Source organism: Sphaerulina musiva (genome assembly GCF_000320565.1).
Source record: "Sphaerulina musiva SO2202 unplaced genomic scaffold SEPMUscaffold_8, whole genome shotgun sequence".
In the NCBI taxonomy this organism is placed as follows: Eukaryota; Fungi; Ascomycota; class Dothideomycetes; order Mycosphaerellales; family Mycosphaerellaceae; genus Sphaerulina; species Sphaerulina musiva.
This window is the reverse complement of record NW_016017390.1, coordinates 37,764-65,103: the sequence shown is the minus strand read 5'-3', so window position 1 is coordinate 65,103 and position 27,340 is coordinate 37,764. Positions and strand designations below refer to the sequence as shown.

Genomic DNA, 27,340 nt, shown 5'->3' with positions numbered 1-27,340 from the left:
GCATGATAGACGGGGACAAGTAGGTAGGAGGTAAGGTTTAGCGTACTTCTACAGCACCACCACCTATCATGCCTCGGCATGTGCTGAATCTTGGCGCGACGACTTCACAGCACCACCTCACTTACTCTATCATCTTCACATTCCTCTTTTCGACATTCCACTTCAATCCCAACTCCGAAGAAAAAAAAAAACAAAATGCAAATCAAGCAACGAACCTTCATCATCACCGGCGGCGCCTCCGGCCTCGGCCTCGCAACATCCATTGACCTCTACTCTCAAGGCGGCCACATTGCCATTCTCGATCTCAACCCCGAATCCGGCGCAGCAGCAATCCAACAACTCCTCTCCTCTTCTTCCTCCAGCAGCTCCAGCGACGACAAAAGCAATAGTCCACGCGCCAAATTCTTCTCCGTAGACGTCACCGACACCTCCTCTCTCCAATCCGCCATCGACTCAGCCGCCACATGGGCCCAATCCCAACACGCTCCCTTGGGCGGTCTCATCCCCGCCGCAGGAGTCGGTAATCCCGCGAAATTATTAGATAAAAATCTCAATCCCATTCCCATGGATACTATAGATTTTGTCATTGATGTCAATCTCCGAGGTGTTCTCAATACCATTCGTCTCACTTTACCGCATCTTGCGCGCAATGAACCTTGGGGTCCCGATGGGGAACGAGGAGTCATTGTGATGGTTTCGTCTTCGTCGGCGTTTGAGGGACAGATTGGTCAGTTGTCGTATGCGGCGACCAAAGGCGCCATTCGGAGTATGACGTTGGTGTTGGCGAGGGATTTGGCTGGGAATGGAATTCGAGCGGTTTCCGTCGCGCCGTCGTTGTTTGAGACGAATATGTCAAAGATGTTGCCCGAGAAGGTTCAGCTTGCGTTGAGGAGGCAGGCCGAGTGGCCGAAGAGGTTGGGGAGGGCAGAGGAGTTTGCCGGGTTTGTGAGGTGTGTGATTGAGAATGGATATATGAATGGGGAGTGTTATCGGTTGGATGCTGCGACGAGGATGACGGCGAGGATGTAGAGAATTGGGTTTTTGTCATGATGGGCGTTTTTGGTCTTTTTTTTTTGCTGCCTTGGGTGACAAACAGACTTACTGAGGAATGAAAATAACAGATTTGTAGAGAAAACAGATGCTTTCGCTGCTCTAGCTAAGCAAAATCAAGAGATGTCAAGCAGAATCACACACTTTTCAGAAAAGCTCATCTCTTCCGCTGTCGTACCTTGAACTTCACTCCATTCTTATTGGTCCCGCCGATCGTGCCGTTCATCTTCGCACGCTGGTGTTCTACGCCCTCCAACGCAGCACGCAACTTGGACTCTTGCTTCTTCAGCGCAGTCAATCGATTCCGATTGACTGTACGTGCATGTCTCTTCGTCCTCCGTAGTCGCTTCTGCTCGGGCGTCAGATCCTCTTCATCTTTGCCCTCTTCGCTGCCATCCTCCTCCTCCTCACTCTCATCGAGTCCATCAAGATCCATATCAAAATCATCTGCCTCGACCTCCGTCCCTCCCACCGGTCTCGCAACAGCGCCATCTTCCTCTCCGTCCTCGCCAAACACAATCCGTCCATTCCCCGGCTTCAACTCAATCTCCGTCTCCCCCAAAACAACCTTCTCCTCACACCTCTTCCTTTCCTTCCTCGTCCGCTGCAACACCGTTCTCAAATACCCCACATCCTGCGTCTTCATCAATCTCACCACATCCACATCCATCGCGCCTCCCGCACCGCCGTTGTTCGCTTCACCTCTCTTGGAAATTCGCACGCCATTTTTGGTCGAGTTGTTGACCATGGAGAAGTAGAATTCATCTTCATTTCGGTCTGCGGCTTTGTATTGCAGAGCTTTGATTTTGCGCGTCTTGGTTTTGTGGTCTGCCGCCCGGAGTTTGTAGTCGGAGCGTTTTTCGAGAAGTCCCCATTTGGCGCGTTCGGCGGGTTGGGCTCGTTCGCGGTGGTTGCGGCGTTGGACGGCGTTGCGAAGGGAGGACATGGTCGGTAGTGGTGGTGGTGGTGGTGGTGTGTGGTTTGTGGTGTGCGGTGTAGAAGAGGAAGTGAGAGGAAGTGGAAGAAAGAGGTTGGTTGGATAATAATATTTAAGCTTTTGTCGACTGCATCAAAAATCCGATTCTTATCGCCGACAGTCTTCTAAGAAGTTTGACTTCACACTTGCTCCTCTGCTGCATTCGCGACTTTTACCAGATCCATCCTGGCCTGGCTACCAAAAAATGACTTCCACAACCATCCTCCTTCCTGGCACTCTTCTCGGCCCCGCGGACAAGAATTCTCTCGGCGAAGGAACTCACATCCACGCCCAAAACATCTGTGCCTCAATCGCCGGTCCCTTGGCGGGGGCAGGAGTTCCGACAAATACATCCTCCAAATCGTCCCAAAAAGCCTCTCCCACCCTCTCTATCCACCGCACCATATCCTCCTCATCTACTGCCCTCCTCCCTGAAGTCAACTCCCTCATCCTCGGCCGCATCACGCGCACCAATCCACGCCAAGCCTCCCTCTTAATCCTCGCCCTGGGCCCCAATGGCGAACACAACGTCTCCTCCGACCCTTTTCCGGCTCTCATTCGCCAACAAGACATCCGAGCGACGGAAATCGACAAAGTCAAAGTCGCCGAGTCGTTTCGCGTGGGAGATATTGTACGCGCTGTGGTGATTAGTTTGGGCGATGAGAGGAGTTATTATTTGAGTACGGCCAGGAATGAATTGGGTGTCGTTATGGCGGAGAGTGAGTGGGGAAATCAGATGTTTCCGGTTAGTTGGAGGGAGTTTGAGGATCCTGAGATGGGGACGAGGGAGGTGAGGAAGGTGGCGAAGCCGATTTGAATTGAATTGGTAAGGGGGTTTGGGTTGAGAGGTGATTTTTTTTTGATGCAAGCTGCTTGAGACGGACTATGATGTGACTCTCGTGCCTGCAGGCTGGGCATGTTTGTCATGTTTGACTCAAGTCTCTGGTTGGCAACAGCTCGAGTGGATGGTCTTCCTATCCTTGATGGAGACGCGGCTTAGGCCTGCTGATACTACAGGCAAGACTGGGCTGGACTTAGCAGCCGGCGTATCGCACAGCAGAGGGTCTGTCAATGGCACCCAAACCCGACCAGCTTGCGGCGACTTCGTGAGCAGAGGAAGTGGAACGTCCAGAAACCGCCTCGAAGCCGATCGAGACTGTTAGATTCGAGCAGCTTCAGTGCAGTATATACACCGCAGCCTGTCTACGCTTTGGAACAGGTTCGAATTCGAAGAAGACTACGCTGGTCTGAGCGATCTATAAGAAACCGCCAGCAACGCTTCTATACTCTTAATGACATGTGCATTCCAGCTTCTTCCCAAGGCTAGACGCCACATCCCTCTTCAAAGCGCTACGTCCTTGCCAATGAGACGACATGTATCCATCCATACCTCAAGACATGAAATTAAAATCAACCCCTCGCCTGCCCATCCCCATTACTCCCAAACGCAGTCCCCACAAAAACCACCTGCACACTCGCCAACGCGACCGAAGCCGTAAACACATCAATACTCCTCGCCTCCGTAAACAGCGTCAAAGCAGAAGCAAACACCGCACTAAACATGACAATAAACGCCAATCGTCGAATCGTATCTTCAATAAAATACAACGCGACTATCGAACACGTCGGTAACGCCGATGCCAACACCATCACAAATGCTCGCATCACTGTGCTGACGTTCGCGTCGCCGTAGACGTATTCGCCCATGTCGCCGTCCGGGGCGCGGAATCGAGAGTATATTCCGTGCCACCAGGTGAGGAAGGTCGAGGTGAAGAATTTGGTAAAAGGGTCTTGTTCGCGAAAGGCGCGGTTCAGTGTGACGAGGTCGTCTTGTAAAGACGTGTGAGTGCCGTCGATGATGGCGTAGGCGGTATTTTCGGGATGTTGCAGCCAATTGGGACATGGCGTGGCTTGGTTGTTGATGAAGTTCCAAATGGACTCGACAAAGGTGCCGTCTGGGTGGGAGAGGCGGTGGAGTTTGCTCTGTTGGAGGAGCAGGTGGTTGTATTTGTCGAGAGCATGGCTGAGTTCTTTGTATTTGCCTCGTAGCTTATGGCCTGGCGTGCCGGGCTCGCAAGTGGTGTCGTCTGCGAAGAGATGTTGCACTTTATAGTGCAATTGTTCATGTTCCAAATCTTGTTCAATTTCATGCATCTCATGCTCCAAATGGGTGAGTTTAGCTTGATGATAGAGTAAATTGCGAGCATTGAGGGCCGTAAAACTTCGATAAATGGCATAGTTCTCTCTTGTGCCCAAGAATCTTGCAAGCATGGGATACCCGTGCAGAGCCTCGGCCTCGGGTTTCCATGTCTGTCGTCGCTCTAGTGGTCTCGATGGACAGGTGGTGGACGACGAGGTGGACGATCGCAACGTGTCTTGGCGTGGCAGCTCTTTTGCAAATGTCGTCGATGAGGTACGGGACCAGCTAGTGTTTGTGCGAGAGGCAGTAGCTGGCGGTAGGGAGGGACTCTGATGTCTTTCGACATCCTTTTCGACCTCTTTCTCGTCCATCGTGTATCGTCGACCACCGCTCAGTTGCGAGGTGTCATCTGGTGCAATTGAGAACTCCATTCTAGGAGGCAAAAGTGTTCAGCAAGAGTCTACGGTATGAATGGTACCTATGGTATGGGTTCATCGGGGAGAGAAAAGAGTCCGTCCACTACAACGGCAGCATGAGTCTGTGTTAAGATAGACGAACGGCCTCAGGCCGAGGGTACCACGTTGTGCACCGGTGAGGCTTGAGCATTGGAATCTCTCGCTGCGGTACAACATTGATACCAGCAAGCCACATTCGAATCCTGTGTTCCTTAGCGTGCACAATTAAGGAATGATGAGCGTACTGAATGCAAGACCAGGTATACAGATATCGCGTAGAAGGACAATATGCCAGAATATGTCGTTGCGCATAGGAAAGCAATTCCTCCGACGATTACGGGGCCGGATTATTAACAACCTGGCCCCCCCATCAACATGGCCATTTTTAGCTGGCGGCATGAACTTGGCTGAAGTGGTGCATGAATAATGCTGACTGTGCACATGTATGACGCCTCACAATCGCTTGCCGGCATGCTGCCAGCTATATCGCAGAGAGATCATTGGACTGATGAAGAAGATGATAATGCTGCGCTAGCAATGCAGCATTCATCCTCCTCCATCCATCCTCCATCCTCCTCCATCCTGCGGCTGGAGCGTGATACGAAGAAACTCAGCCATGATGGCAGATACCTTAAGAAGGCGTGTAGCTCCAAGTAGCGGGAATGGTTTGTCTTGTGCTGGGACGCACTGGAGGCCATCATGGCAGACGATCTGTTTGCAAGTCCGACAGAGATGAGCAGAATCCCAGCCCTCTCGGTGCATGATACCGATGGAACGAGCGAAGAAGAAGAAGAAGAACATCAACACCAGGCCAAGGGACATGATGGTCATCTTACCCCAAGACCACGCTCGCCGCACCAGGCAAAGCGTTCGCAGAGTTCCGAATTCGAGCTGGAGTGGTTCGACGATACGTGCCATGAAGAGTACGAATGGGTGCGTCTGCCCAAGGTACGCGACTGGGACATTTTATCCTTCCTGAAGCATTCGCCGGAACAACGGAATACGGCCAATACACCCTTGACTGCGCGACGACACGATGGCAAAGAAGTGGTGATGTGGGCCAAGATGGACACGGGAGCAGATGTCAATACCATCAACGAGAGTACTCTCTCCGCACTCCTCGGCGATACAGCGTTCAATTGGAAGAAGCCGCTCAGCGAGAGTCCTGATCTCAAAGACTTCCACGACCTGAACTTGATCGGCGACCAGCATTTCGAGCCTACGCACTATGTGGAGTTGAGCTTTCATGCGGGAAAAAACAAGTGAGCATTCTCAAGCCTAGGCAGGTCCCTGGAATCAATCATAAAGCTGACCAGGAGCGTAACCACAGGAAACCTTTCGGTCTCGTTCCCTTCGTAGTCGTTTCCGACGATGCCGTCAAAGCTTCACAAGATGGCGTTCCGAATGTGATACTGGGACTACGCACTCTGTGGGAGCATTACATGGTCATGGTAGACATTGAGTATCTCTGCGAGGCGGACTCTGCCCTGGAAGTGATTGCGGAAAAGGCCGAAGAAGAGTTTCCCGGCGGTGGACATCATATCGGAGTGGTCAAGTATCCGCCTGTCAAAGGCGTTCCAGCGTCCACGATTCGGGGCAAACCTGGGACGAAGCGGAGGAGTACCAAGATTACGATGACTGCTGAAGGTGCTCGCGTGCAATCTTGGGGACTGTGAAGCATCATCTGCATATCCTGTGAAAGTATGGCCATTGGGATGGAGCAGAAATGATACTGCGGCCTCTTTCCACGAACACTATCGCCTCGTTCAGAAACAATCCCAATAAGACTGAGCATACCTTGATTACATGTACCTGGGGTATTTAGAGAGCGTGTTTTCGCCATAGAGAGGGGGCTAGTGGTGTTGTCGGGGGCGGGATGATCTCAAAGTGGTAGAATCATGATGGTCCAAAGTAGCGTAGTAGGTAACAATAACGATACCTTATGGCTCCAGTTGTCGGGAGAGGAGGTCGCTGTCCGGGAGTAGTACATGTAGCTCCAAGTGAGGAGGTAGGTATCTGTATAGTAGGTACATGTAGGCATTAGGACGAAGTGAGTGGGGGAGAGGAATGGGGTACTTTTTATGGCGTCAGAAAGTTTAAAAGCTCGGCAAGCAAAGCTGTGACTCTTTCTCTCTCTCTCTCTCAGACTCCTCTTTTCTCTCACCAACAACGTTGCCCTTCCCGTCTGCACTCCCCTTCTCATGTCCTCACTGATCACCCAAACTCAACAATGACGACTGCCCCCAATGGACTGGTTCACGCCTCCGACAACAACACCTCCTCGGCCTCCCCCCGCCAATTCGGTATATTGCACTTGATCAGATCGGCACCATGATGATTCCTACTAACCAACTCATTCACGCCCATCACAGATCGCCTGAAGCCCGCCGATCAGACCGAGAACCCCTTCGTCGCACTCATTCCCAACCAAGACATCGCCATTGTCCCACAATTCACCCTCGAATGCGGCGCAACGCTGTACAATGTGCCCGTCGCCCACAAAACATATGGTACCCTCTCGCCCGAAGGAGACAATGCCATGGTCATCTGCCATGCCCTGACTGGAAGTGCTGATGTGCAAGATTGGTGGGGTCCTCTTCTGGGAGGCCCTGGTCCCAATGGGGAAGAGAGCAGAGCCTTTGACATGAGCCGCTTCTTCATCGTCTGCTTCAACAGCCTGGGAAGTCCCTATGGAAGCGCCTCTCCCGTGACTGCAAAGAGTGGTGACAAGTCGGAAGGGAGCTATGGGCCCGAGTTCCCACTGACAACCATCAGAGATGATGTGAAGTTGTTCAAGATGTTGCTGGATGATCTGGGTGTCAAGAAGATTGCTGCAGCCATTGGGGGCAGTATGGGTGGCATGCTGGTGCTGGAGTTTGCATACTTTGGAAAGGACTATGTGAGGACCATCATACCCATCGCGACGTCGGCGCGGTACAGTGCGTGGGGAATCAGCTGGGGTGAAGCGCAGAGACAGAGCATCTACTCCGATCCCAAGTATGATGATGGCTACTATCCCTACGAAGATCCTCCTGCCAGTGGACTGGGAGCTGCAAGAATGAGCGCCTTGCTCACATATCGCTCGAGAGACAGCTTCGAGAGCAGATTTGGCAGAAAACATCCCGACCCCAAGCAAGCCCGAGGCGGTATCAACGCCATGCAAAGACCCGGCACACCTCAGTCGGAAGACCACGGTGGAGAGCACTTTTACGCCCACAACGATGGACATCGAAACGCTGGCAGCCCACGACAGCAGCATGGCAATGGGACTAGTCGACGACACTCCCGAGCCACGAATCCAGACGCCGACCTCTCTTCCTCCACCGACTCTCTCCGTCCTCAACAAGAAGCAACGATGACAGTCCAGGACCCGCAGTTCTCAGGCGACAAAGAGCTTCCCGTAGAAACGACAGGCAGCACAAGAAGGAAGAACAAGGTACCAACATACTACTCGGCCCAATCCTACCTCCGCTATCAAGGCGAGAAATTCATCAAACGCTTCGATGCCAACTGCTACATTGCCATTACGCGGAAGCTCGACACTCACGACGTCGCCCGCGGAAGGACGGACACTACGGGCTCCCCCACTCCCGAAGAAGTCCGCTCTGCTCTCGCTATGATTGAACAACCCACATTGGTCCTCGGAATCCAAAGCGATGGGCTTTTCACATATCAAGAACAGGAAGAATTGGCTGCTGCGATTCCCAATGCCGAACTGAAGACGATTGATAGTCCAGACGGACATGATGCGTTCCTGCTAGAGTTCAAGCAGGTCAATGGGTTCTTGAAGGCGTTTTTGAAGCGCGAGTTGCCGGACATTATGGCCCGGGAACCTGTGAACTGGCCGCTTCAGGTAGAAGAGAAAGAAGAAAAGGAAGAGGCGAAGGATAGTATGTTTGGGGAGGCCGAGGCAGAGGATATCACGGCGTGGTAGATGAGGAAGATGAAAGTGAAGCGGACTTCCCTTCCCACTCCTACGATGACTATCCCTTGCTCGTGACAAAGGGATCGACAGATGGTGCAGCAGTCCGCACAGACTCCTGTTCGCGTGGTGTGCAGTCACTGCCGTCACACGCGCATACATGCAGAGTGATGCGGATCTCGGCGTGGGAGGGTATCCGCATTCATTGTATGTCGTCTTTTTTCTTCCATTCTAGCCCACTTCAGCTGTACATGCCGAGCCGACATTAGTTGCTTTGCGACGAATCTCTCTCCATTGGCACTAAAGAGGGGCATGTGGTTGTTACAAGTCGGTTTGGCCCGGGGGGCCGGAATGCTAATCAGAATGATAAGCTGGAAGCATACGCGCGATCCTGGATCCTGGTCTACGGTTCGACGTCCGCCTTGTTAGTGTTGATGGACAACCACACTAAAAGTATGACAGTGAAACTAGTCGCGCACTAGGAGAAAATCTCGTCGGGGCTTGCAAGCAGATGAGCGGTAAAGTACAACGGAACGCTGCCCAACCCTCATGAGCGAGTGAATGATTAAGGGCTCAGCAGATGATGAGCTATACCGTATACCTCTAGGAGTAATAACAGTAGGCAACGGTAGTCACTCTTCTACGCGGGACCGGCTCCGTGGCTCCGGTTGTATTCACCTCTTCCAGTCAGTCTCACACGACGGCTCCTATTCCACGCGACCTGTTCTGCTGTGCCGCTCGGCTATGGGGGAGCTTCTCCTTGTCCTGGCCCCATCACACGCATCGACATGATACATCGTCCGCATTATCAACAACCTACACCTACACAGCCATCTGCCCCCGCCTCCCAACACACAAACTAAACCCGATGCGAAGCTGCCAGGTTCATACCATCACTAGTGCTATTTGGCATTGCGCACTTTAATATCAAAGGGTCCTTTATCATACTGAAACATACTTTTTTTTCTCTTCATCCCTCTTCAACCCATCACCAGAGCCCGGTGGTCCATTTCTCAAACTTCCGTTTCATGCATATGCATATGCAGATCCTCATCATCCTTTGCCCTCTCCTCCTCGTATCATGCTTCTTCAATTAGCATGCGGCTCACCATCACCACCTCTACCACCGGGAGGAGTTTGCCAGTAGTGTTCAGAACGACAACAACACTACTGCTGCTGCTGCTGCTTTCTATTGCTGTAGCGGGCGTCGATGCGCAACAACATGTTTACGATATGCCATTGGAGGAGGTCGTGGCGTTGTTGGGGACTATGCCAGAGTGCGGCGTGAGTTTCTTTTTCTTTTTCTCTTCTTTTTCTTTTTATATATCTCTTTTCTTGTTTCTCATTGATTGATCTATTCCTTCGTTTCAGGATTCCCTCTTTCTTTCCTTCCATCCCTTCCCTTTACTCTATACAAACGCTAGGAATTCCGGCCTACTCCTTAAAAAGAGCCTTCGTCCGGAAACGCTTTGTTTGTGACTGTTAACTTTTGTCAAACTCTCATCACTGACATCACACTTGTGATTTGTTCTTTTTTCAAAACACAGCGGACCTGCCTCTTGAATACCATCGCCATCAGCCCGTGTCAAGCGGGCAATACGACATGTACCTGCGAGAATGCCGAGATTACTGCTGTGACCCAAGCCTGTGTGTTGGAGAGTTGTTCTGTGAAACATCAATTGAGTATGTATCCCTCTCTCTCTAACAATCCCCCCCCCTCCTCAGCCCTAGAGACAGGGAGTAATCGAAACAAATCCGGGATCCTTGTTCCTAATTGTTGAGAAAACAGCAACCAAAAACGTCACGGAAACAATCTGTCAACGTCCCATTCGAGATAAACGTGGACCTGGATTGAAAAGTATTATTGCGGGATTGGTTATCGCGACGGTCGCGTTGGGATTACGAATGGCTTCGAAAATTCATTCTCCTTGCGCGGGGAATGATGGTTGGTCGACGACGTTGTGGTGGGATGATGCTGTGGTGGTGTTTGTTTTGGCGTTGGCTATTCCGATTGATGTTTCGGCTGTGTTGCGTAAGTGCTTTTTTTTTTCTTTTTTTTTCCTTTTATTTTACCATGACTTGAGAAGGAGAGAGAGAGAGAGAGAGATGCTGATTTTGGATCAGTCAGTCATGCCGGAATCGGAACTGATGTGTGGACTTTACCGTTTGAAAATATCACGAGGATTTTAAAGGTCGGTGAATACCCGTATCTCCATCATTCTTCAACTTCCACTAACACTGAAAGCCTGATATATGTGAAAATATAGATCTACTACTGGGACGAAGATCTCTACCTCACCGCCCTCCCGGCCGTCAAAATCTCCCTCTTACTCACCTACCTCCGCATCTTCCAATCGCGCAATTTCCGGCGCGTCGTCTACTTGGTCATCGCGCTCAACGTCTGCTACGCCATCTCTTTCGTCCTCGTCTCCGTCTTCCAATGCCTCCCCGTCTCCTGCGCGTGGAATAAATGGAGCGGAGAGTATCCTTGCAAATGCAACAATATCAATGCTCAAGGTTGGGCTTCTGCGGGAGCGAATGTGGGACTGGATGTGTTGACGTTGAGTTTACCATTGCCGCAGTTGTGGGCGATGCAGTTGAATAAGAGGAAGAAATTTTGGTTAATGCTGATGTTTTGCGTGGGGTTTTTGGTGACGATTATTAGTATTTTGCGTTTGCAGGTTTTGATTCAGTTTGGGGATTCTTTTAACTTGACCTGTGAGTTATTCTTTTTTTTTTCTCTTCTCCTTTTTTTTCTTCGATTACTGACGAGAGAGCAACAAAAAAATCCATTAGACGACTACGTCAGTGTCGGATACTGGTCCACAGCCGAACTTCACCTCTCCGTCGTCTGCGCATCCATGCCTTCCATCCGCAATCTTCTCCGTCGCTACGTCCCCTATGTCATGGGCCAATCGACCATTGACACCAACCGCGGATCTCGCAGTGGCGGCGGCGGTGGCATCGGTAATCACAACGCCAGCGGCCTCTCCACCACGGCCCAAAACTCCACGACACGATCGGGAAAATCGGTCAAAAATATTACTATCCGTACAATGGACAGTGATGAAGAGAATTTTATTTCTCTGGATGATTATCACGCTGCAAATCGTACTGCGCCGTTGCAGCATGTTGGTGATGATGACTATGGTGGTGGTGCTGGTGGTGGTGCTGCGAGAATGGTAGGTCGTGGTGGATGTAGTGGGAATACTCCTCCGCCTCCGATTGAAGTCGAGGAGGATTGGAGTCATGTGAGACCACACCATGGTGCTGGTGCTGGTGGGGTCGGGGGAGGGAATCATCTTGCGACTGCTAGTGAGGAGGATGCGTATACGAGACGAACTACGTTGACGGATACGGTTTGTACTGTTACGCCTGAGGAGGAGGAGATTGAGGAGATTGAGCATAGGGGGAATAGGGGGAAGAAGGGGAGGTGGAGAAGATGGTTTTGAATGAGAGGTGAGGTGAGGAATTCATGACGACGAAAAGATTAAGAGTAGGAGGTCTTGTTGTTATTGTTGTTGATAGCGTTGCTGTTAATATCCGAAAGTCCCTCAATTTTTTTACCCCCCTTTGAATCTTCGAAGCTAGGTGGGAACTATATGATCCTCTCTTCCGTTTTAGAAATTTTAATCCTCTCCGCCTTGTTCGTACTCGATAAAATGTATAAGATATCTACCCTGTTACTATCTCTCCTCTTCGTTTCTCCGTACGAAAATAAGTAGGGAGAAACAAATAAAAATAAAAAAACAACAAATTTCGCGCTAGGTCGGATCGATTTCATTTATCTATCGGAGAAAAAGGAAGAAAAAAAGAAGACTTCTAAGAGGATATAGGTCCGACTTGTTACTATAGATTTATCTTTTCCTCGCCGTTTAATCAGTTAATCCAATTCGGATATATCTATCAAAATCGAAGAAGAGTCGTATATAAGTTAGTTCCTAGTTACTATCGTCGAATCGCTCGTATTATGTTCCTACAGAGTTAGTAGTAGGAGGAGGAGGAGGCGGGATTTGGTTTGGTATATATAAGCTATATAGGTGTTGTAATATATCTGCGAGGATCAATCAGATAATAGAAAATGATAAGCTATGTATAGTCGACGGTTTCTGAGAGTTGCTTGACTAGGCGAGCGGTATTTGTACGAAACTACCTAGAATTTGCAGATTTTGTTGGGATTGCTTCGTCGATAGTGATTATTAGAAGTAAGAGAGAGGTACGTACGTGAGTCATCTGGATTCAGCAGCGAGTTGAAACTGCCTGATTTTTTCCCTTCGGGCAATTGAATGAGGGAGATAGAGGGTTGAAGGTCTTGGGAGCCAAAATTGGCAGTGTCGAAAATAGTCCGTCCATAGGTGAGTTCTTCGAGTCTGCTCTGCTTGAAAGTTCATTCCTCAACCTCGTCGATACTCTTTTTCTAGGAGATGCTGTTACCAGGGATTGTTATAGTATGACAGTCTCCCAGCAGGATCTGATACCCCCCTTTCGTCACTCTCACACCCCCCGAGAAACCCTATTATAGCTCTTCTCCCAAGTTTTCCTTTGAAAAATATCTCTGAAAAAGCTCTAAAGAACACCATCTTATGCATAATGAACTTTCAATAAAATCCATCATCTCCGTCTACCCCCAAAAGTCATCCATCGCGAGAGACACAAGTGAAGTCAGCGCCAATCGTTCAGCCAGCCACCCAGCTAGTCCTCCATTTCAAATTTTGGCACCAAAAGAACTACATTACCTTACTTTACCTAACCTAACCTCATCCAGGTTGCTGAACATTTCAAAATCAAAACTTTTCTCCATCTCGATCTCGACGTCCCATTGTCTTTCTAACTTGGCAAGAGTTGGAAGGTCGTCTACGCGCGGTTTTCGAGGGGTATGGATTTCTTGGTTGGTACCTTACCTAGGCAAACGGAGGACGATGCTGGTGTAAAATCAATGGCTGGCTGTGGAGATGCCCCGGAGTCAGAGATGGACGGAGGAATTAGAGGCGAAGAATTGAGTGCCGGCGGGGAGGCGACTGAGAACAGGGGATCTACATGTCATTCATCTTCTTCTCTACGGTACATTGTTGTACACTGCAATAGTCCACTGTACATGTTTCGGCTTATCGTACAGCCAACATGCCCCTCAGGCTATACCTGTAGTCGAATTCACACCTTTGCATAATCTCCTCTCTCGTCAACCACGCAAACTCTTGATCTCCGTATGCGTTCTTCGCCAGGTCTGCCTGTCCGGCCATGATTCTCGCTTTCATGAAGAAGGTCTTGACCCCGAATTCTTCCCGCTCAAAGGGGAAACGACTCGTGCTGACAAGCTCGTTGGGTAGAATGGATGTAATCTGTGGCTCTGGGAACGTGCGCATAAAGTATCCGACGGGATGGTTTCCTACGACCCAGGTATTCATGTTGACGCCTGCTGCTTGGAGGAGAATGCGTTCGGCAGCCTATCACGAAATCAGTTTCATGCAACAACACCACCTCGTGGTCAGGGGAAGGGGAAGGGGAAGATACTGACCTGATGTAGATTCTCCTTGCCATAGACTCTGTCCTGCGGAAACCTCCACTCTCCGTCTTTACCCTTGACGAGCAAATACAATGTGCGATCCATCGCTCGTGACAAGCTCTGCTGATCGTTCTTCTCATCTGCCTCCGTTCTCCTCGGCGCAGGTCGTTCGATCGTCAGATCCGCAACAGGCTTCTTGATTTCCTCTCCCTCTTGTGCATCCTCAGCAATCGCCTCTCCTCCACTCTCCTCATCCCCCACTATTCCCCCTTCATCCATCACGACGGTCTTCCCCTCGGCATCACGTATCAATTTATCCACGATATCATCGGGCTCCCCTAACCTCGACCCAATGGGCACTTCGTCGTTCCAGCCATCATCAGCGTAGGCATTGTACGCTCCGACATCTCTCGCGGCAACGCCTCTCCGAGCGGCGACTTTTCGTTTCCATTCCAGGTCCTGTGGGGTGTCCTTTTTGTAGTAAAAGTAGCGCGTGAATGGGAGCACGAGACGTTCATTGAGGCGTTTTTGATAGAGATAAAAGGCCTTTTCGAAAGGTGTGAGTTCGCGCGTGATTTGCGGTGGACGGGAGAGGACGGGACTGCAGAGAACACGGAAGGCTTTTCGGGGGCCCGTTCGTGTTACAGGCGGAGGAGATGGATGCGATGGAGTGGAAGGTTGCAGTTGCGCTGCGACGGCGGAGGAAGCGTGTCGGCGATGTCGAGATAATTGATGCAAGCAGGAGCTGCATACCGTGTCGCGGGAGAGGACTGGGTGCTGGATGTCAGACAAGCGAGCCGCCTATTTTCTTTTTCATTTGTGAGCCATACCATTGCTAGCAGCTAGCCGTCGTGCGCTTTGGTGTCCGGCATTCATCGCGGTCGAGTCGTCCTGCACAATGTCATCTTCGTCTCTCTCTCTCTCCAGCATCGAAGTGCAAGTCCGCTGCTCTGTGCACGGAGGCGATTATTTGCGGGCGGAGGTCCCAAACAGGCGTAGTGCAGTCTTGGCAGCCATCCAGCTTCAAACTTCGTCTCGTCAGTCTTGTCTCTTCCTTTTCTCTCTCCAGCCACAAATCCTTATCATCTGCTACGCTCATGGCTTTCTGCCCTATAGCTTCCAGATCATTTATACACGTGGCGAGAGGAATCATTGCAGTCTTTTTTCGCTAGCAGCACGTTCATCATTCAAACGATTCTGTTAGATAGTTACTGCTCACATGTCGACTTTCCTTTTATACGCTGTATAGCCGCGACTGGCCCTGTCTCCTACCTATCGGCTAGGCGGGACTGGTATACAATCGCTCTGTAGAAGTCCCGTCGTTGACCGTGGTTGCGGTAATGCTGTATACAAACTAGAGCAGAGGAACTGATCACTCGCGCTACCAAGCCGAGCAATTTTCCGTCTACCTAGAGCATCGCAGGCCCTCGTGTCGTGCACCTTGCCGGTCGCCAAGCCTTTTTTTTCTTGAGCTTACATAGATCACTAGTAGATCTCAGTGCACATCAATTCATGATAAAACCCCTCTGCCGGGGTAGCTCAATCGGTAGAGCGTGTGGCTCTTAGGACAACGCAAGTTGATCCAAGGCACCTCAAGGTCGTGGTTCGTCTCCCTCTTCCTAGCCTTTGACGCTGGAACTTGATGCTAACGACCTAGCAGGGTTCGAGCCCCACCTTCGGCTATTCCTATACATATCAGTTCGCCAGACTGAAAATTCTTTTTTTTTCCTTTCGGATCCATCTTGCATTGCTACCTCGCCCCAAGAACGAGGCGCTGCTCGTTTTGCTTTTTCCATACATGGCAGCCGTGCTCGTTGTTCGGCGTCCAGCTTTCGGAACTCGATACATTTTCTTTGCTCGTCATGTGTACAGACGGGACAGACCAGGCTTATTTGCTAGAAGTGATTCCAAACCAATCAAAGTGCCAAGACGCTACCTCATGTCCCCCAGCGTGAAGACGTCCACCAACACGCTCGCTCTGTCTTTCTCACTCTCTCTCATACATGAACTCTCCCACTCCCACTCCTTTTTACCTTTTTTTCGACCTTACCCACCCGACCTTACTAGTACTCTGCACACAAACTCTGTTGCTTCAGAACGACAACAGGCACATCTCCTACCTGTCCTGTCCTGTCCTTACGCCCACGTGCCTCGACGACTGCCCATGTGAGCAATGGCGCTGTGGTGTGTGCATTGTTCTCGATATGGCCATCCTCGTCGCGACGCCGGACTTGGCCCGTGGCATCATGGCTGCGCTAGACTACAGTCAACAGTTACTACACATTGCGCACCAATGAGGGCTACAGTGGCAAAGTGGGCATCGTCGGATTATGGTGTGTTCCAGACTGGCCAATTCAGATGAGGAATTTCCTGTCGCAATCCATTTCCACGTGGTGGGAGCACTAGAAGGGACATGTCCTCTTCAGGTTGTGGCATCACACTCGGCACTCCCTTTTCTGCCTATACGTACCCTGTAGGAGGCTACATGTATCCGGGCTGCCTACCTTTCGCCAATAACCTTTTTCCGAACTTGCAGGTATGTGTGTGTGTGTGTACACGTGTGTGTAGAAGCAACACGGATACACTCTTCCAGGCCGCCTGATAGGTATCGTACGTACCGTACCTTACTACTCGTCATCGTACTCGACACCCGGCTGCTGCTCGCCAGCGAAGCAAAATACCGAGCGAGGAGCAAGCACCTTCGGTCCTACGCCAACTCTTCTGTGCATATTGCTGTTCCTCCGGCCTGCCTCTGGGCCCTGCGAAGTTCGAACCATCTGAATCAAATCATATCCGGATTCCCCTGCAAATCCCCATGACCACTCGCCGGCGGCGAGGAAGGCCCGCGCCTCTCACCCTTGTTCCGAACGGCCCTTCTTGGTCGCCTGAGAGGTCCCCGTTTTCCACCACACTCTCACTACTGCTTTCGCGTTCCCATACTTAGGTGTAGATGTAGGGTTGTGCAACTCGGTGGTCATGGCGCCATGAGATAGCCTTCTCTATGCCACCACCCTGCAATATACGGTATGCTGTACTATCATGCTACTAAATCCTGCCATAGATCTTCCCGAGCTTGCAGGGACCTTGGACAGTTGGACTCATCTCCAACAGCGCATGGTCCACATGGTGGTAACATGCTCATCACTTGTCGTCGTTCATGTATAACATTGGTATTGAACCCCTAGCAGCTCCCCATCCTCTGACAGGAATTGGCAATTCACCCAGAAACTACCCATTGCTCTGGCTGGACCGGACTCCGACTTACTGCTGTTTGCCTCATGGATTTCTCTCCAGCCCAGTGGGTCGGCAATGTATATGCATGGTACTGATTGATTGCGATTGCATTGAAGCTTTTCATTACGGACGCTCTGGTTCGTAGCCAGGAATATCATCCCCCCACCCCTTTCCATCGACAGGGCCATATCCTTCTGGAACGCCATGTGGCCTTACTTGGCGGCACTATGGCTGCTCTGCATCAGTGTCAGCTGTACTGCTACTACCAGCACCACTCTGGTTGTCAGTACTGCCTCCAAGTCCTCTGTCGCGTCCATTCTCAGCACGAGCTCCACAAGCTGGACTATACCCGAACATCATACTACATATCCAGGACCCACTGTTCCCAGTGCCCTTCCTACATATCACCAGGCGCTGAGACGGAAGCGTGGCGCGTGTACTCGATCGGATATTGTGCAAGACTGTGATCCTGCTCCCGTACCTGCGAGCAAATCGAACACGACCACCGCTCAAGCATGCGGCGGCACTCCATCCAACACGGGCTCCACTCGAGCAACAATCAACGAAGTCACCTACGACTTCTGCAGGTCGAAGTACTCGGGTCGATACGGACGCAACTTGGAGTATGGCGATGCCGGTGGGTCAAAGACCATAACGGCGAGCGATGGCAATAGCATTACACTCCAGACAGTGTTCGATTGGTCTGCAGTCCCGCCTCAGACTTCGATTGTCATGGACGTGCAAGGTTGCTACATGAGCTTCGTGTCGGCTGTGTCCATATGTGGTGCCAATGCCACCGAACAGCAACTAGTTTTGGGTGGAAATTTCAAGGCCAAGTGGAATGGAGTGACCGCACTGTTTTATGTCACCGTCAAGCCCGCTGGCTGGGACGAGATTGACCCCGGAGCCGCAAGTAGCGCTCCTAGCCAGCCCAGCTCGCCTAGCATTCATGGGAACGTAATCGCTGGAGCGACCGGAGCCACGGCTGGCATGGTCCTTCTCATTGTCGCCATCCTGTTTGTATGGCGTCGGAGACAACGAGGCAAACCCGTCTGCGGCGCTTCCACGCCCACATATATGACACCACCACGAACTCCATCCCCGTACCCGTTCTCCGAGAAGCACTGCCATGCCTCGAAGCTGTCGATGCAGACGCAGGACACGAAGACATCGGGACCCTACCCTGCAGTTGCGTGGCTGTATGATGCTTTTCCCAAACCGCCTTTGCATCCTCTCGACCGCTATCCCTCGTCGGCGAGCGCAACGCTTCTCAACTCGAAGGTCTCATCCCGTGGGAGAGTCCGATCAAGCCTCGCGGTATCGCCTACGAATACAGAGTTCAATGATCCAGGGCATATCGCCTGGCAGGCAATGAGCCCGACCGGGGACAAAGAAAGACAGCGATCCTTTCGACACTCTGCTCCCATGCTATCACAGATGATGCCGCCCCCGCCAGCCTATGCTCACCAACCCGAACCGACGACATCACGCCGAAGAGCAAATACCGCAACCCTTGCTCTCTCTCCTTTCGATAGTGCGGGCATCCGAAAACCAATCGACACATTCAAGAAACAACACCGACGAGCACATTCCGGCCACGCATATTCATGCTCCATCTACTCTCGTGGAACATGTGGAGAGTCTATCGCCCCCGGCTCCAGAAGACCCACGGTGATTGATGTAGTCGATGTCCCGCCCATACCCGCCGTCCATCTCGGCCCTCCAGCGATGCAAGACGCAAGCATCGACAACAATGATGAGGACAACAAAGATGAGAAGCAGCATCCCCAGCTGAGGATGCTACGAAGAGAACAATCGGCACCGGATACTTCGCTACGAATGTCTATATTTGGACCGGGCAGAAAAAAGAGAATGAGTATGCCTATGCTTGCGAGCCAGATGAGCTCGTATTATGCTGCATCTTTGCCGACTTTGGATTGGAATTCCATTCAGAAGGCTGGGACTATGTAATGTCTGACAGATCTTCTTGACGAATGGCCATCGGATAGATGGATGGGAATGAATAATTGATAGGCGTTGAACAGTAGCTTATTATTTCAGATCCTATCTGACTTAGAGATAAAGAAGAACAAGAAGAAGAAGAAAAATGAAAAATTTCAAATGTGTTTTGTTACATGTGTATACCTCGCTAATGCTCCTAGAGATGATGAAGTAGCTATCTAGCCGTTTCCCTAAGCCTTGCTTGGCTAGCTTGGTAACTGAAAGATCAAGTGTTGCACATCGGATATGTTCTTGGGCTGAAGAGGAAGATGTAGAGGGGCCGCTTGGAATAGACCCTCTATACAGACGTTCATTCGTTCTCGATACGATAGATCGCTAGTCCCGGCGACTGCGAGCCCTTTTGACTATAAGCAGAACTACCTATGATCTTGTTGAGAAGACGGCTAGTATTGGCCATCTTGCTCGTTGACGCTGGAATGTCTGCTGGGTCTCCTTAAGAGTATACACCACACGCTCAGCTTGCGGTAGTAAGCTGGTTCGAGGGCGTCTAATAGCATCACATATGAATTCGGGTCTCTCGGGGTCACGTTAACGATGATGTCTCATTCGGCATCCTCTCGGGCCGAAAGCCGCGACCATGGAACCCCGACGCCCTTGTCCAAATACTTAGCTACACACAATCATGGTCGACATATTTACTCAAAATGTCCGACGACAGCGACGCCGAATCTTCCGCAAGCGAGGACATTGCAACTACCGGCCTCATTGCTACGCGCGCCAAACGATCGACTGCAGGCAACCTGTACCACTCCCTCATCCAACCCAACCTCGACGATGATGCGCTTCGAAACGAGCTGCTGGAGGACGAGGAAGGCGACGAGGGCGAGTTTGAAGGATCCGACAAAGATACCGATGATGCGCTCTCCTCATCCGACGACGACGAGGATGCTGGGCCACCGCAAGAAGGCGACAAGGAGGATTTGGCGGGCGAAAGGGAGCTGAAAAGACAGGAACGGGAGCAGCTGAAGCAGGCGCGACAGAAGCGTAAGATGGAAGAGGCCAAGATGCGCATATCGACGCGATTCCAGCCGAAGAAGAAGAAGGTCAAGCTGGCAGACGATGTCAAGACTGAAGATGGCGCCAGTACGCCAGGTCCTTCAAAGTCCAACAAGAAGAAGAAGAGCGAGCGCCAGGACTGGCGTCCCACTGAAGCCGAAATGCCCGTCCGTCAGTCCACTCGAAGCACGGCGGTCGCGAACCGCGAGATGGTGCATTCGAATCTCGTCGAAAGCATCAAGAGGAGCGAGAAGCAGAAGAAGATTATGGCCAATGCTGCAAAGAGGGAAAAGGCCAATGCACGCTCCGACCTGACGCAAGAGGAGCGCTTCGCAAAGGCTGCCAAGATTGAGAAGGAGACAGCGAAAGAGTTTGGCAAATTGCAGAGGGAAGAGGCGGAGAGACAGCGTTTGCGAGAGGAGGCCTTGGCTGCGAAGCGGAGGCGAGTTATTGACGGACCTGTCATCAGACACTGGAGTGGCAGTGTGTTGTGGGAGGGGGACAAGATCAAGCTCAATCGCCTGCACGGGAGTCAGAAGATTGAAGAGATCAAGGATGGGCCAGATATTGACGGAGGCGAGGTCGAGGACACAAGCTCTACCAAGTCCACGGCGTATGCAACAACCAGTGGAACTCCCGTTCCGCCCAGTGTTCCAGCGACACCTGGTTTTGCTGGCAGTCGATCTTTACAACCCATCATTATGGCACCACAGCCACAGCCGCACCCACCAGCGCCGCCTGCTGTCGGCCCATCTTCATGGCTCGACGGCATCTACGAATACGCCAGTGGTTCGGGAACGTCAACACCGGGCCAGCCTCCACTCTATACACCCAGCACGCCCGCAATTCACACTCCATTGCAAGCGCCGAACAGCCTCACAACTCAAACTTCCTCGGATGTTCACATACTCAATCAGCCTACCACGTATCATGTCTTACCACCGCATACTCACAGCTTCAGCCAATTCCAGCTCAACGCTCCTATGCCTCAGACACCACCTACTCCCGCTGTCCCCCTGATCAAGCAACAAGCACAGCGTTCTCTAGTCATGCTCGACGCGTTCGAAAAGCTCGAAGTGCCCACAACTACCAAACGAAGCTCATCAAAATCCACCAGAGATGCAGCTCTCGAGCCTACACCCGTCGCCTCTATTCTGCTGCCGCTCTCTTACCCATCCCTCACTCCTGACGAGGCGCGCTACCTCACTCATCGGAAACGCGCAACAGCAAAGGATCCCCTTCCACCACCGCCAGCCAAAGCACGGTGCTCGCTGACACCGTTCTTCGCCAAGTTCCGAGATCCAGATACCGGTATTCCCTATGCCGGACTTGCAGAGTACAGAGCCATCAAGCGACTGTTGGTAGGTGGCTATCAGTGGAGTTCTCTTCTCGGCGCCTGGGTAGGCCCGACGTATAGAACGATCGGGAGACCTGCGAACGGCGTACCCGAGGGTTTTGCGCAATCTGTAGGTTTGAAGGGCAAGGGCAAGCAGACCGAGGAAAGGGTATAGATGTAGGTCGAGAATATAATACTACTCTTCTGCTTTATCTGACTTGTCTAATCGTCCGCCGTATCTATCGTTTCTTCGTCTTGTGTTTCGTTGTCGTTGTTTTCGTTTTCTCTGTTTTAGTTTTCTCGCTAGTAGAATTTAAAAGAAATCGTCCTCTCTACTTCTTATAGGAAATATAGATATTTAGAAAGAGGAAAACGTTATTATAAAGTTGTTAAGTAGATAACTTATTATCTAAATAGAGGTAGAAGCTAATATATATAGTCTCTATATATAACTAGCTCTATATATTCTAGTAACAATATATAGTCTATATACTAGATACTAACTAGAAGTAGAAGAACCTTAAAATTTCTAGAAGTATCTATATATAGGATTAGAAAACAATTTTTTATAGTAAATAAATAAATATATTCTACTATCTAGTAGTATTCTATAGGCTTGCTAAAGCTAACTAAAAACAGCTCTCTATAGAGATTTCTCTATCTAGAAGGCTTCTTCTATCTAGAAGGCTTCTTCTATCTAGAAGGCTTCTTCTATCTAGAAGACTTCTTCTTCTTCTCTAGGCCTCGTTATAGGTTAGATTAGATATAGGTTAGATATAATCTAACTTAAATACAGGTTTTTATATATAGCGGAAGGCCTCTTAGGGTTAACTCTAAATGCCTTAGTTACTATCGGAGGTAGCTAAATTCTTATAGAATCAATTCTAAGCTAAAAACGCGATTACTATACTCTATTACCTACTACAATCAATAGTATCTCTCTACCTTCCTATTAGCTAATCTCGCGTCTATCTCGTAATACGTCGCTACGTCTATAATACGTCGCTACGTCTGTAATACGTTAGCGCGTCTATAATACGTCGCTACGTCCGTAATACGTCGCTACGTCTATAATACGTCGCTACGTTCGTAATATTAGTCGTACGCTATACTATATACTACGACTACGTACGCGTGTATATATATATATATATGTTTGTATAGAGGAAGTGCTATTAGTATTATATAGAAATGCCTAAGGCCTAGAGTTTAGGGTTAACCCTAAGAGGCCTCCTACTATATAAAAAAAAGCCTCCTACTATATATAAAAACCCTTAAATACCTAACTCTATAAAATATATCCTATAGGCTAGCCCGTTAGTAGTATAGAACGTCGGCTAATCTTACTAATATAGAGGCTAATCTTTTTGCCTACCTATAGTTTATACTCTCTATATATATTGTATACTATATCTAAATATATATAAACGTTAGAATTTTACGGATTCTATATATACGTAACGTATATATATATATATATTAATCTAAGTTAATTAGTACTATATATATACGAATTTATATATAGAATCGATAGTAATTCTCTAGCTTCTAATTAGCTAACCTATTTTAAGTATAGCCGACAACAATTAATAGATATACGACGTAATTAACAAGATAGCTATAGAGCTAATACTAGAGCCGATCGATAATAATAGCAAATATAAGTAGTATTATACTATATCTAAATAGCTAAGTAATAGTTCTTCTCTAGTCCCTTCTCCGGTTACTATTTCTTTATAGCTACGTCGACCAAGCCTACGTCTTCTAAAGCAGCTACCTATAGTACTATAGTACGATCTATACAAGATACCTAATAATAATAATAATAATAAGGAAGAGCTAGAGATAGCGCTAAGTACGCTAAGTAGAGGTAGTAGTAGGCCTATACGAGCTAAGGTAGAAGCGCGACGACTAACTACTATAGATACCTACTACTCTATAAGTAAAGAGGTACGTAGTAAGGCCTTATAGGTAGTAGGCTCGGCAAAGCGAAGAGCGCTATTCTTATACGTTAGTAGGATTAAAGAGACTAATATAGAGGTTTCTCGGAATCTAGCCTATATAAGGTATATAACGAAGGGCTTTTTGTATTATATATACTCGGCGGCGGATATAGAAGAGTTCGTAGGCAAGGGGGGTAGCAATACGTACGTATAGTATCGTTATTCCGGAAAGTAGTACCTAGATTAGTTTATACCTATATAGTCTATACCTATACAAATAAGTTTATACCTATATACTATTTGCTTAGTAAGAGCAAAACCTTAGGTTTCGACGAGTTAAATTAGGAGTAGGTATTAGAAAGTTATATATTAGCGATTTTTATATAGTACGATTTTTGAATCTAAGCCGATTAGCGCTATCTCCGTATTTATAGATATAATTAGGAGCATTTCTCTAGCCTCTTATTAGTTATAGATTAGAGCTTACTATTAGTAGTATTCTTATCGCCTTGCTCTTACTATATCTCTTTACGCTATATCTCTTTACTAAGCCTACTAGCTATTATTAACTAATCCTTATTATCTTATATAGATCGTCTACCTCTACGTCTACCTCTACCTAACCGAATAAAGTTATTCTTATTAAAGTTAAGCGAGTTACTACTATCTATATATCCTTACTCTTACTATATCTCTTTATACTATATCTCTTTACTAAGCCTACTAGCTATTATTAACTAATCCTTATTATCTTAAGTAGAGCGTCTACCTCTACCTCTACCTTAGCCTAACTAAATAAAGTTATTCTTATTGAATTCGAGGCTAGTATTACCTAGACCTATAGTATAATCTTCGTCGAGGTACTAATTTATAAGCTCGTTAATAGAGCTATATTACTAAGAATCGTAGGTAGTCTAGCGAGACTAAATATATATATCTTAAGTATATTTATTACTAGTATTGTCGGATAGGAGCCGCTATCCTTAGCGGCGTTCGATATTAGTAATATAAGCAATTCTAGTAGGTCTAAGGCAATTAGTAAAGAGCGAGAAATCGAACGGCTTCTTAAATATAAGATTGTTAATAGTCCTTACTCTAGAAACTGCTATATATTGCAATCTAGACGTAAATTCCTTAGATATAATATTAATTATAGCCCTATCGAGTATTATACCTTACGCTTTATATACTATTATTACGAATACTATATAGATAGGGAATTGTTTACGATAATACTCGTTTCTACTATAGAAGAATACTCTCTTATCGTAGAAGATAGAGATAGTTATATAATCCCCTATAACCTCTTAAAGCTATAGTCTAGTATAATTAGTCTTCTTTATTCTAATAATAAGATAGTAAGGTAGCGTTTCGTAAGGGGTTATCGTTCTAATAGCCTATTCGATATTATAAAGGAATCTAGTAGTACTATTAACTAAGCCGGCCTTAGTCTAAATATAGGACCGGAGTATCTAACGTCGGACGCTCCGTCCCGGGAGCGTCGTACCGGCCCTAGACGCAACGCGCCTACCCCGGCGGCTCTAGATATCTAGCCGTCGCAACTACTCCGGCAGCTCTAGATCTCTATCCGTCGTACCTACTCCGGCGGCCCTAGATCTCTACCTATCGCGCCTACCCCGGCGGCTCTAGATATCTACCTATTAGATAGAGATAGAGATAGAGATAGAGATAGAGATAGAGATATAGATAGAGATAGAGATAGAGATAGAGATATAGATAGAGATAGAGATAGAGACGGAGATAGAGATAGAGATAGAAATAGAGAGATAGAGATAGAGATAGAGATAGATAGAGATAGAGATAGAGATAGAGAGATAGAGATAGAGATAGATAGAGATAGATAAATATCTACCTATAAGATATAGATAGAGATAGAGAATTAGAGATAGAGATAGATAGATATCTACCCGTTATATAGAGACAGAGACCGAGATAGAGATAGATAGATATCTACCTAACTATAGGACCGGAGCGTCCGACGTCGGACGCTCCGTCCTAGAAACGTTCTACCCGCCCCGGACGCGACGCGCAGATCTCTATCCGTCGCGACTACCCCGGCAGCCCGGGATCTCTACCCGTCGCGACTACCCCGGCGGCCCTAGATATCTACCCGTCGCGACTATCCCGGCGGCCCTAGATATCTACCTGTTACGACTACCCCGGCGGCCCTAGATATCTACCCGTTAGATAGAGATAGAGATAGAGATAGAGATAGATAGATATCTACCTATAAGATAGAGATAGAGATAGAGATAGAGATAGATAGATATCTACCTATAAGATATAGATAGAGATAGAGATAGAGATAGATAGATATCTACCTATAATATAGAGATAGAGACCGAGATAGAGATAGATAGATATCTACCTATAAGATTAAGATAGAGATCGCGTAGATCTCTCCCCGCCGCGACGACCCCGGCCGCCCTAGATACCTACTCGTAATATAGAGACCGAGATAGAGATAGATATCTATACGTAATATAGAGACGGAGATAGAGATAGAGATAGAGATAGATAGATATCTACCTACGATATAGAGATAGCGATAGAGACGGAGACGGAGATAGATAGACATCTACCTATAAGATACAGATAGAGACGGAGATAGAGATAGATAGATATTTACCTATAAGATAGAGACGGAGATAGAGACGGAGATAGAGATAGAGATAGATAGATATCTACCTATAAGATAGAGACGGCGATAGAGATAGATAGATATCTACCTATAAGATAGAGGCAGAGATAGAGATAGAGACGGATAGATATCTACCTGTAAGATATAGATAGAGATAGAGTCTACCTATAAGATACTAACAGAGATCGAGACGGAGATAGATAGATATCTACCCGTAAGATACAGACAGAGATAGAGATAGAGATAGATAGATATCTACCTGTAATATAGAGATAGAGACCGAGATAGAGAGAGATAGATATCTACCTATAATATAGAGATAGAGACCGAGACGGAGATAGATAGATATCTACCCGTAAGATATAGATAGAGATAGAGATAGAGATAGATAGATATCTACCTGTAAGATATATATAGAGATAGAGATAGAGATAGATAGATATCTATCCGTAATATAGAGACAGAGACCGAGATAGAGATAGATAGATATCTACCCGTAAGATATAGACAGAGATAGAGATAGAGATAGATAGATATCTACCCGTAATATAGAGACAGAGACCGAGATAGAGATAGATAGATATCTATCCGTAAGATTAAGATAGAGATCGTATAGATCTCTCCCCGTCGCGACGACCCCGGCCGCCCTAGATAGCCGCTCCGCTTCTTAAACTTCTTAATAGCGAATTGTATACTATTATACTTCTTAATATAGAGATATACTATTGTACAATACCCTTTGCCGAGCTGCTCTTATATTGTATATTACTATCGGAACCCGCTTCCGTCCTTAATCTTCTAAAGGTATTTAAAGATAAAGTTAGCTTCGCTAACAATAGATATCTTGTCTCTATCCTAAAGCTTACGTCTCTTATTACGTCCGACTAATTAGTTATTTATCTACGTACCGTTGCCGCTTAAGTCCTTAAGGATTGTAGTAGTACTACTATACTTATTCTCCGAGAATATAAAGCAAAGCCGGTTACTTACCGTCGTACTCCTAATAAGCTTATTATATTCCGGGTACCGTCCGATCAGATAGCCGCCTACTAGAGCTCTATTCTTCGCTTTGTCCTTCTCGTACTACTCGTAATATAGAGA

At 48.3% G+C, this 27,340-nt stretch overlaps 11 protein-coding genes and 1 pseudogene across 12 annotated transcripts; 8 read left to right on the top strand and 4 right to left on the bottom strand.

The window, feature by feature from the left end:
* Positions 1-184: 184 nt before the first annotated feature.
* On the top strand, positions 185-1,181 carry SEPMUDRAFT_150490 (NAD(P)-binding protein). The gene has a single exon (XM_016906213.1). It carries the CDS (start codon positions 196-198, stop codon positions 1,027-1,029), a length of 834 nt encoding a protein of 277 aa, XP_016758454.1. The 5' UTR covers positions 185-195; the 3' UTR covers positions 1,030-1,181.
* A 26-nt stretch (positions 1,182-1,207) lies between these two features.
* SEPMUDRAFT_157606 (U3 small nucleolar RNA-associated protein 11) lies at positions 1,208-2,017 on the bottom strand (the record flags this gene model as incomplete). The annotated part of the gene is made up of 1 exon (XM_016907740.1): positions 1,208-2,017. Exon 1 carries the CDS (start codon positions 1,994-1,996, stop codon positions 1,208-1,210), a length of 789 nt encoding a protein of 262 aa, XP_016758453.1. The 5' UTR covers positions 1,997-2,017.
* Positions 2,018-2,231: 214 nt separating this feature from the next.
* Positions 2,232-3,336, top strand: SEPMUDRAFT_69392 (uncharacterized protein; the record flags this gene model as incomplete). Its single annotated transcript, XM_016909860.1, has 1 exon — positions 2,232-3,336. One exon carries the CDS (start codon positions 2,232-2,234, stop codon positions 2,841-2,843), a length of 612 nt encoding a protein of 203 aa, XP_016758452.1. The 3' UTR covers positions 2,844-3,336.
* A 100-nt stretch (positions 3,337-3,436) lies between these two features.
* SEPMUDRAFT_49248 (uncharacterized protein) lies at positions 3,437-4,537 on the bottom strand (the record flags this gene model as incomplete). The annotated part of the gene is made up of 1 exon (XM_016909103.1): positions 3,437-4,537. The coding sequence occupies one exon, from the start codon at positions 4,535-4,537 to the stop codon at positions 3,437-3,439; it is 1,101 nt and encodes a 366-aa protein (XP_016758451.1).
* On the top strand, positions 3,789-6,560 carry SEPMUDRAFT_150489 (uncharacterized protein). The gene is made up of 2 exons (XM_016906212.1): positions 3,789-5,883; positions 5,952-6,560. The coding sequence occupies exons 1-2, from the start codon at positions 5,321-5,323 to the stop codon at positions 6,295-6,297; spliced, it is 909 nt and encodes a 302-aa protein (XP_016758450.1). The 5' UTR covers positions 3,789-5,320; the 3' UTR covers positions 6,298-6,560.
* A 291-nt stretch (positions 6,561-6,851) lies between these two features.
* Positions 6,852-9,491, top strand: SEPMUDRAFT_134724 (homoserine O-acetyltransferase; the record flags this gene model as incomplete). The annotated part of the gene is made up of 2 exons (XM_016902657.1): positions 6,852-6,924; positions 6,994-9,491. 2 exons carry the CDS (start codon positions 6,852-6,854, stop codon positions 8,553-8,555), a joined length of 1,635 nt encoding a protein of 544 aa, XP_016758449.1. The 3' UTR covers positions 8,556-9,491.
* Positions 9,492-9,530: 39 nt separating this feature from the next.
* On the top strand, positions 9,531-12,106 carry SEPMUDRAFT_150488 (uncharacterized protein). The gene is made up of 6 exons (XM_016906211.1): positions 9,531-9,827; positions 10,091-10,226; positions 10,333-10,575; positions 10,668-10,735; positions 10,811-11,261; positions 11,340-12,106. Exons 1-6 carry the CDS (start codon positions 9,642-9,644, stop codon positions 11,993-11,995), a joined length of 1,740 nt encoding a protein of 579 aa, XP_016758448.1. The 5' UTR covers positions 9,531-9,641; the 3' UTR covers positions 11,996-12,106.
* Positions 12,107-13,571: 1,465 nt separating this feature from the next.
* On the bottom strand, positions 13,572-14,964 carry SEPMUDRAFT_89354 (uncharacterized protein). Its single transcript, XM_016910498.1, has 3 exons — positions 14,877-14,964; positions 14,059-14,816; positions 13,572-13,987 (listed from the first exon to the last, which is right to left on the bottom strand). The coding sequence occupies exons 1-3, from the start codon at positions 14,920-14,922 to the stop codon at positions 13,649-13,651; spliced, it is 1,143 nt and encodes a 380-aa protein (XP_016758447.1). The 5' UTR covers positions 14,923-14,964; the 3' UTR covers positions 13,572-13,648.
* Positions 14,965-15,574: 610 nt separating this feature from the next.
* On the top strand, positions 15,575-15,671 carry SEPMUDRAFT_t64 (annotated as a pseudogene). The gene has a single exon. The product of its transcript is annotated as a tRNA-OTHER (tRNA).
* Positions 15,672-17,484: 1,813 nt separating this feature from the next.
* SEPMUDRAFT_109654 (uncharacterized protein) lies at positions 17,485-19,251 on the top strand (the record flags this gene model as incomplete). Its single annotated transcript, XM_016900795.1, has 1 exon — positions 17,485-19,251. One exon carries the CDS (start codon positions 17,485-17,487, stop codon positions 19,249-19,251), a length of 1,767 nt encoding a protein of 588 aa, XP_016758446.1.
* Positions 19,252-19,935: 684 nt separating this feature from the next.
* SEPMUDRAFT_150487 (uncharacterized protein) lies at positions 19,936-21,846 on the top strand. Its single transcript, XM_016906210.1, has one exon. The coding sequence runs from the start codon at positions 19,947-19,949 to the stop codon at positions 21,807-21,809; it is 1,863 nt and encodes a 620-aa protein (XP_016758445.1). The 5' UTR covers positions 19,936-19,946; the 3' UTR covers positions 21,810-21,846.
* Positions 21,847-24,560: 2,714 nt separating this feature from the next.
* On the bottom strand, positions 24,561-24,752 carry SEPMUDRAFT_48462 (uncharacterized protein; the record flags this gene model as incomplete). The annotated part of the gene is made up of 1 exon (XM_016909069.1): positions 24,561-24,752. A coding segment is annotated over one exon (192 nt), but the record flags the coding sequence as incomplete, so codon positions are not given.
* Positions 24,753-27,340: the final 2,588 nt, after the last annotated feature.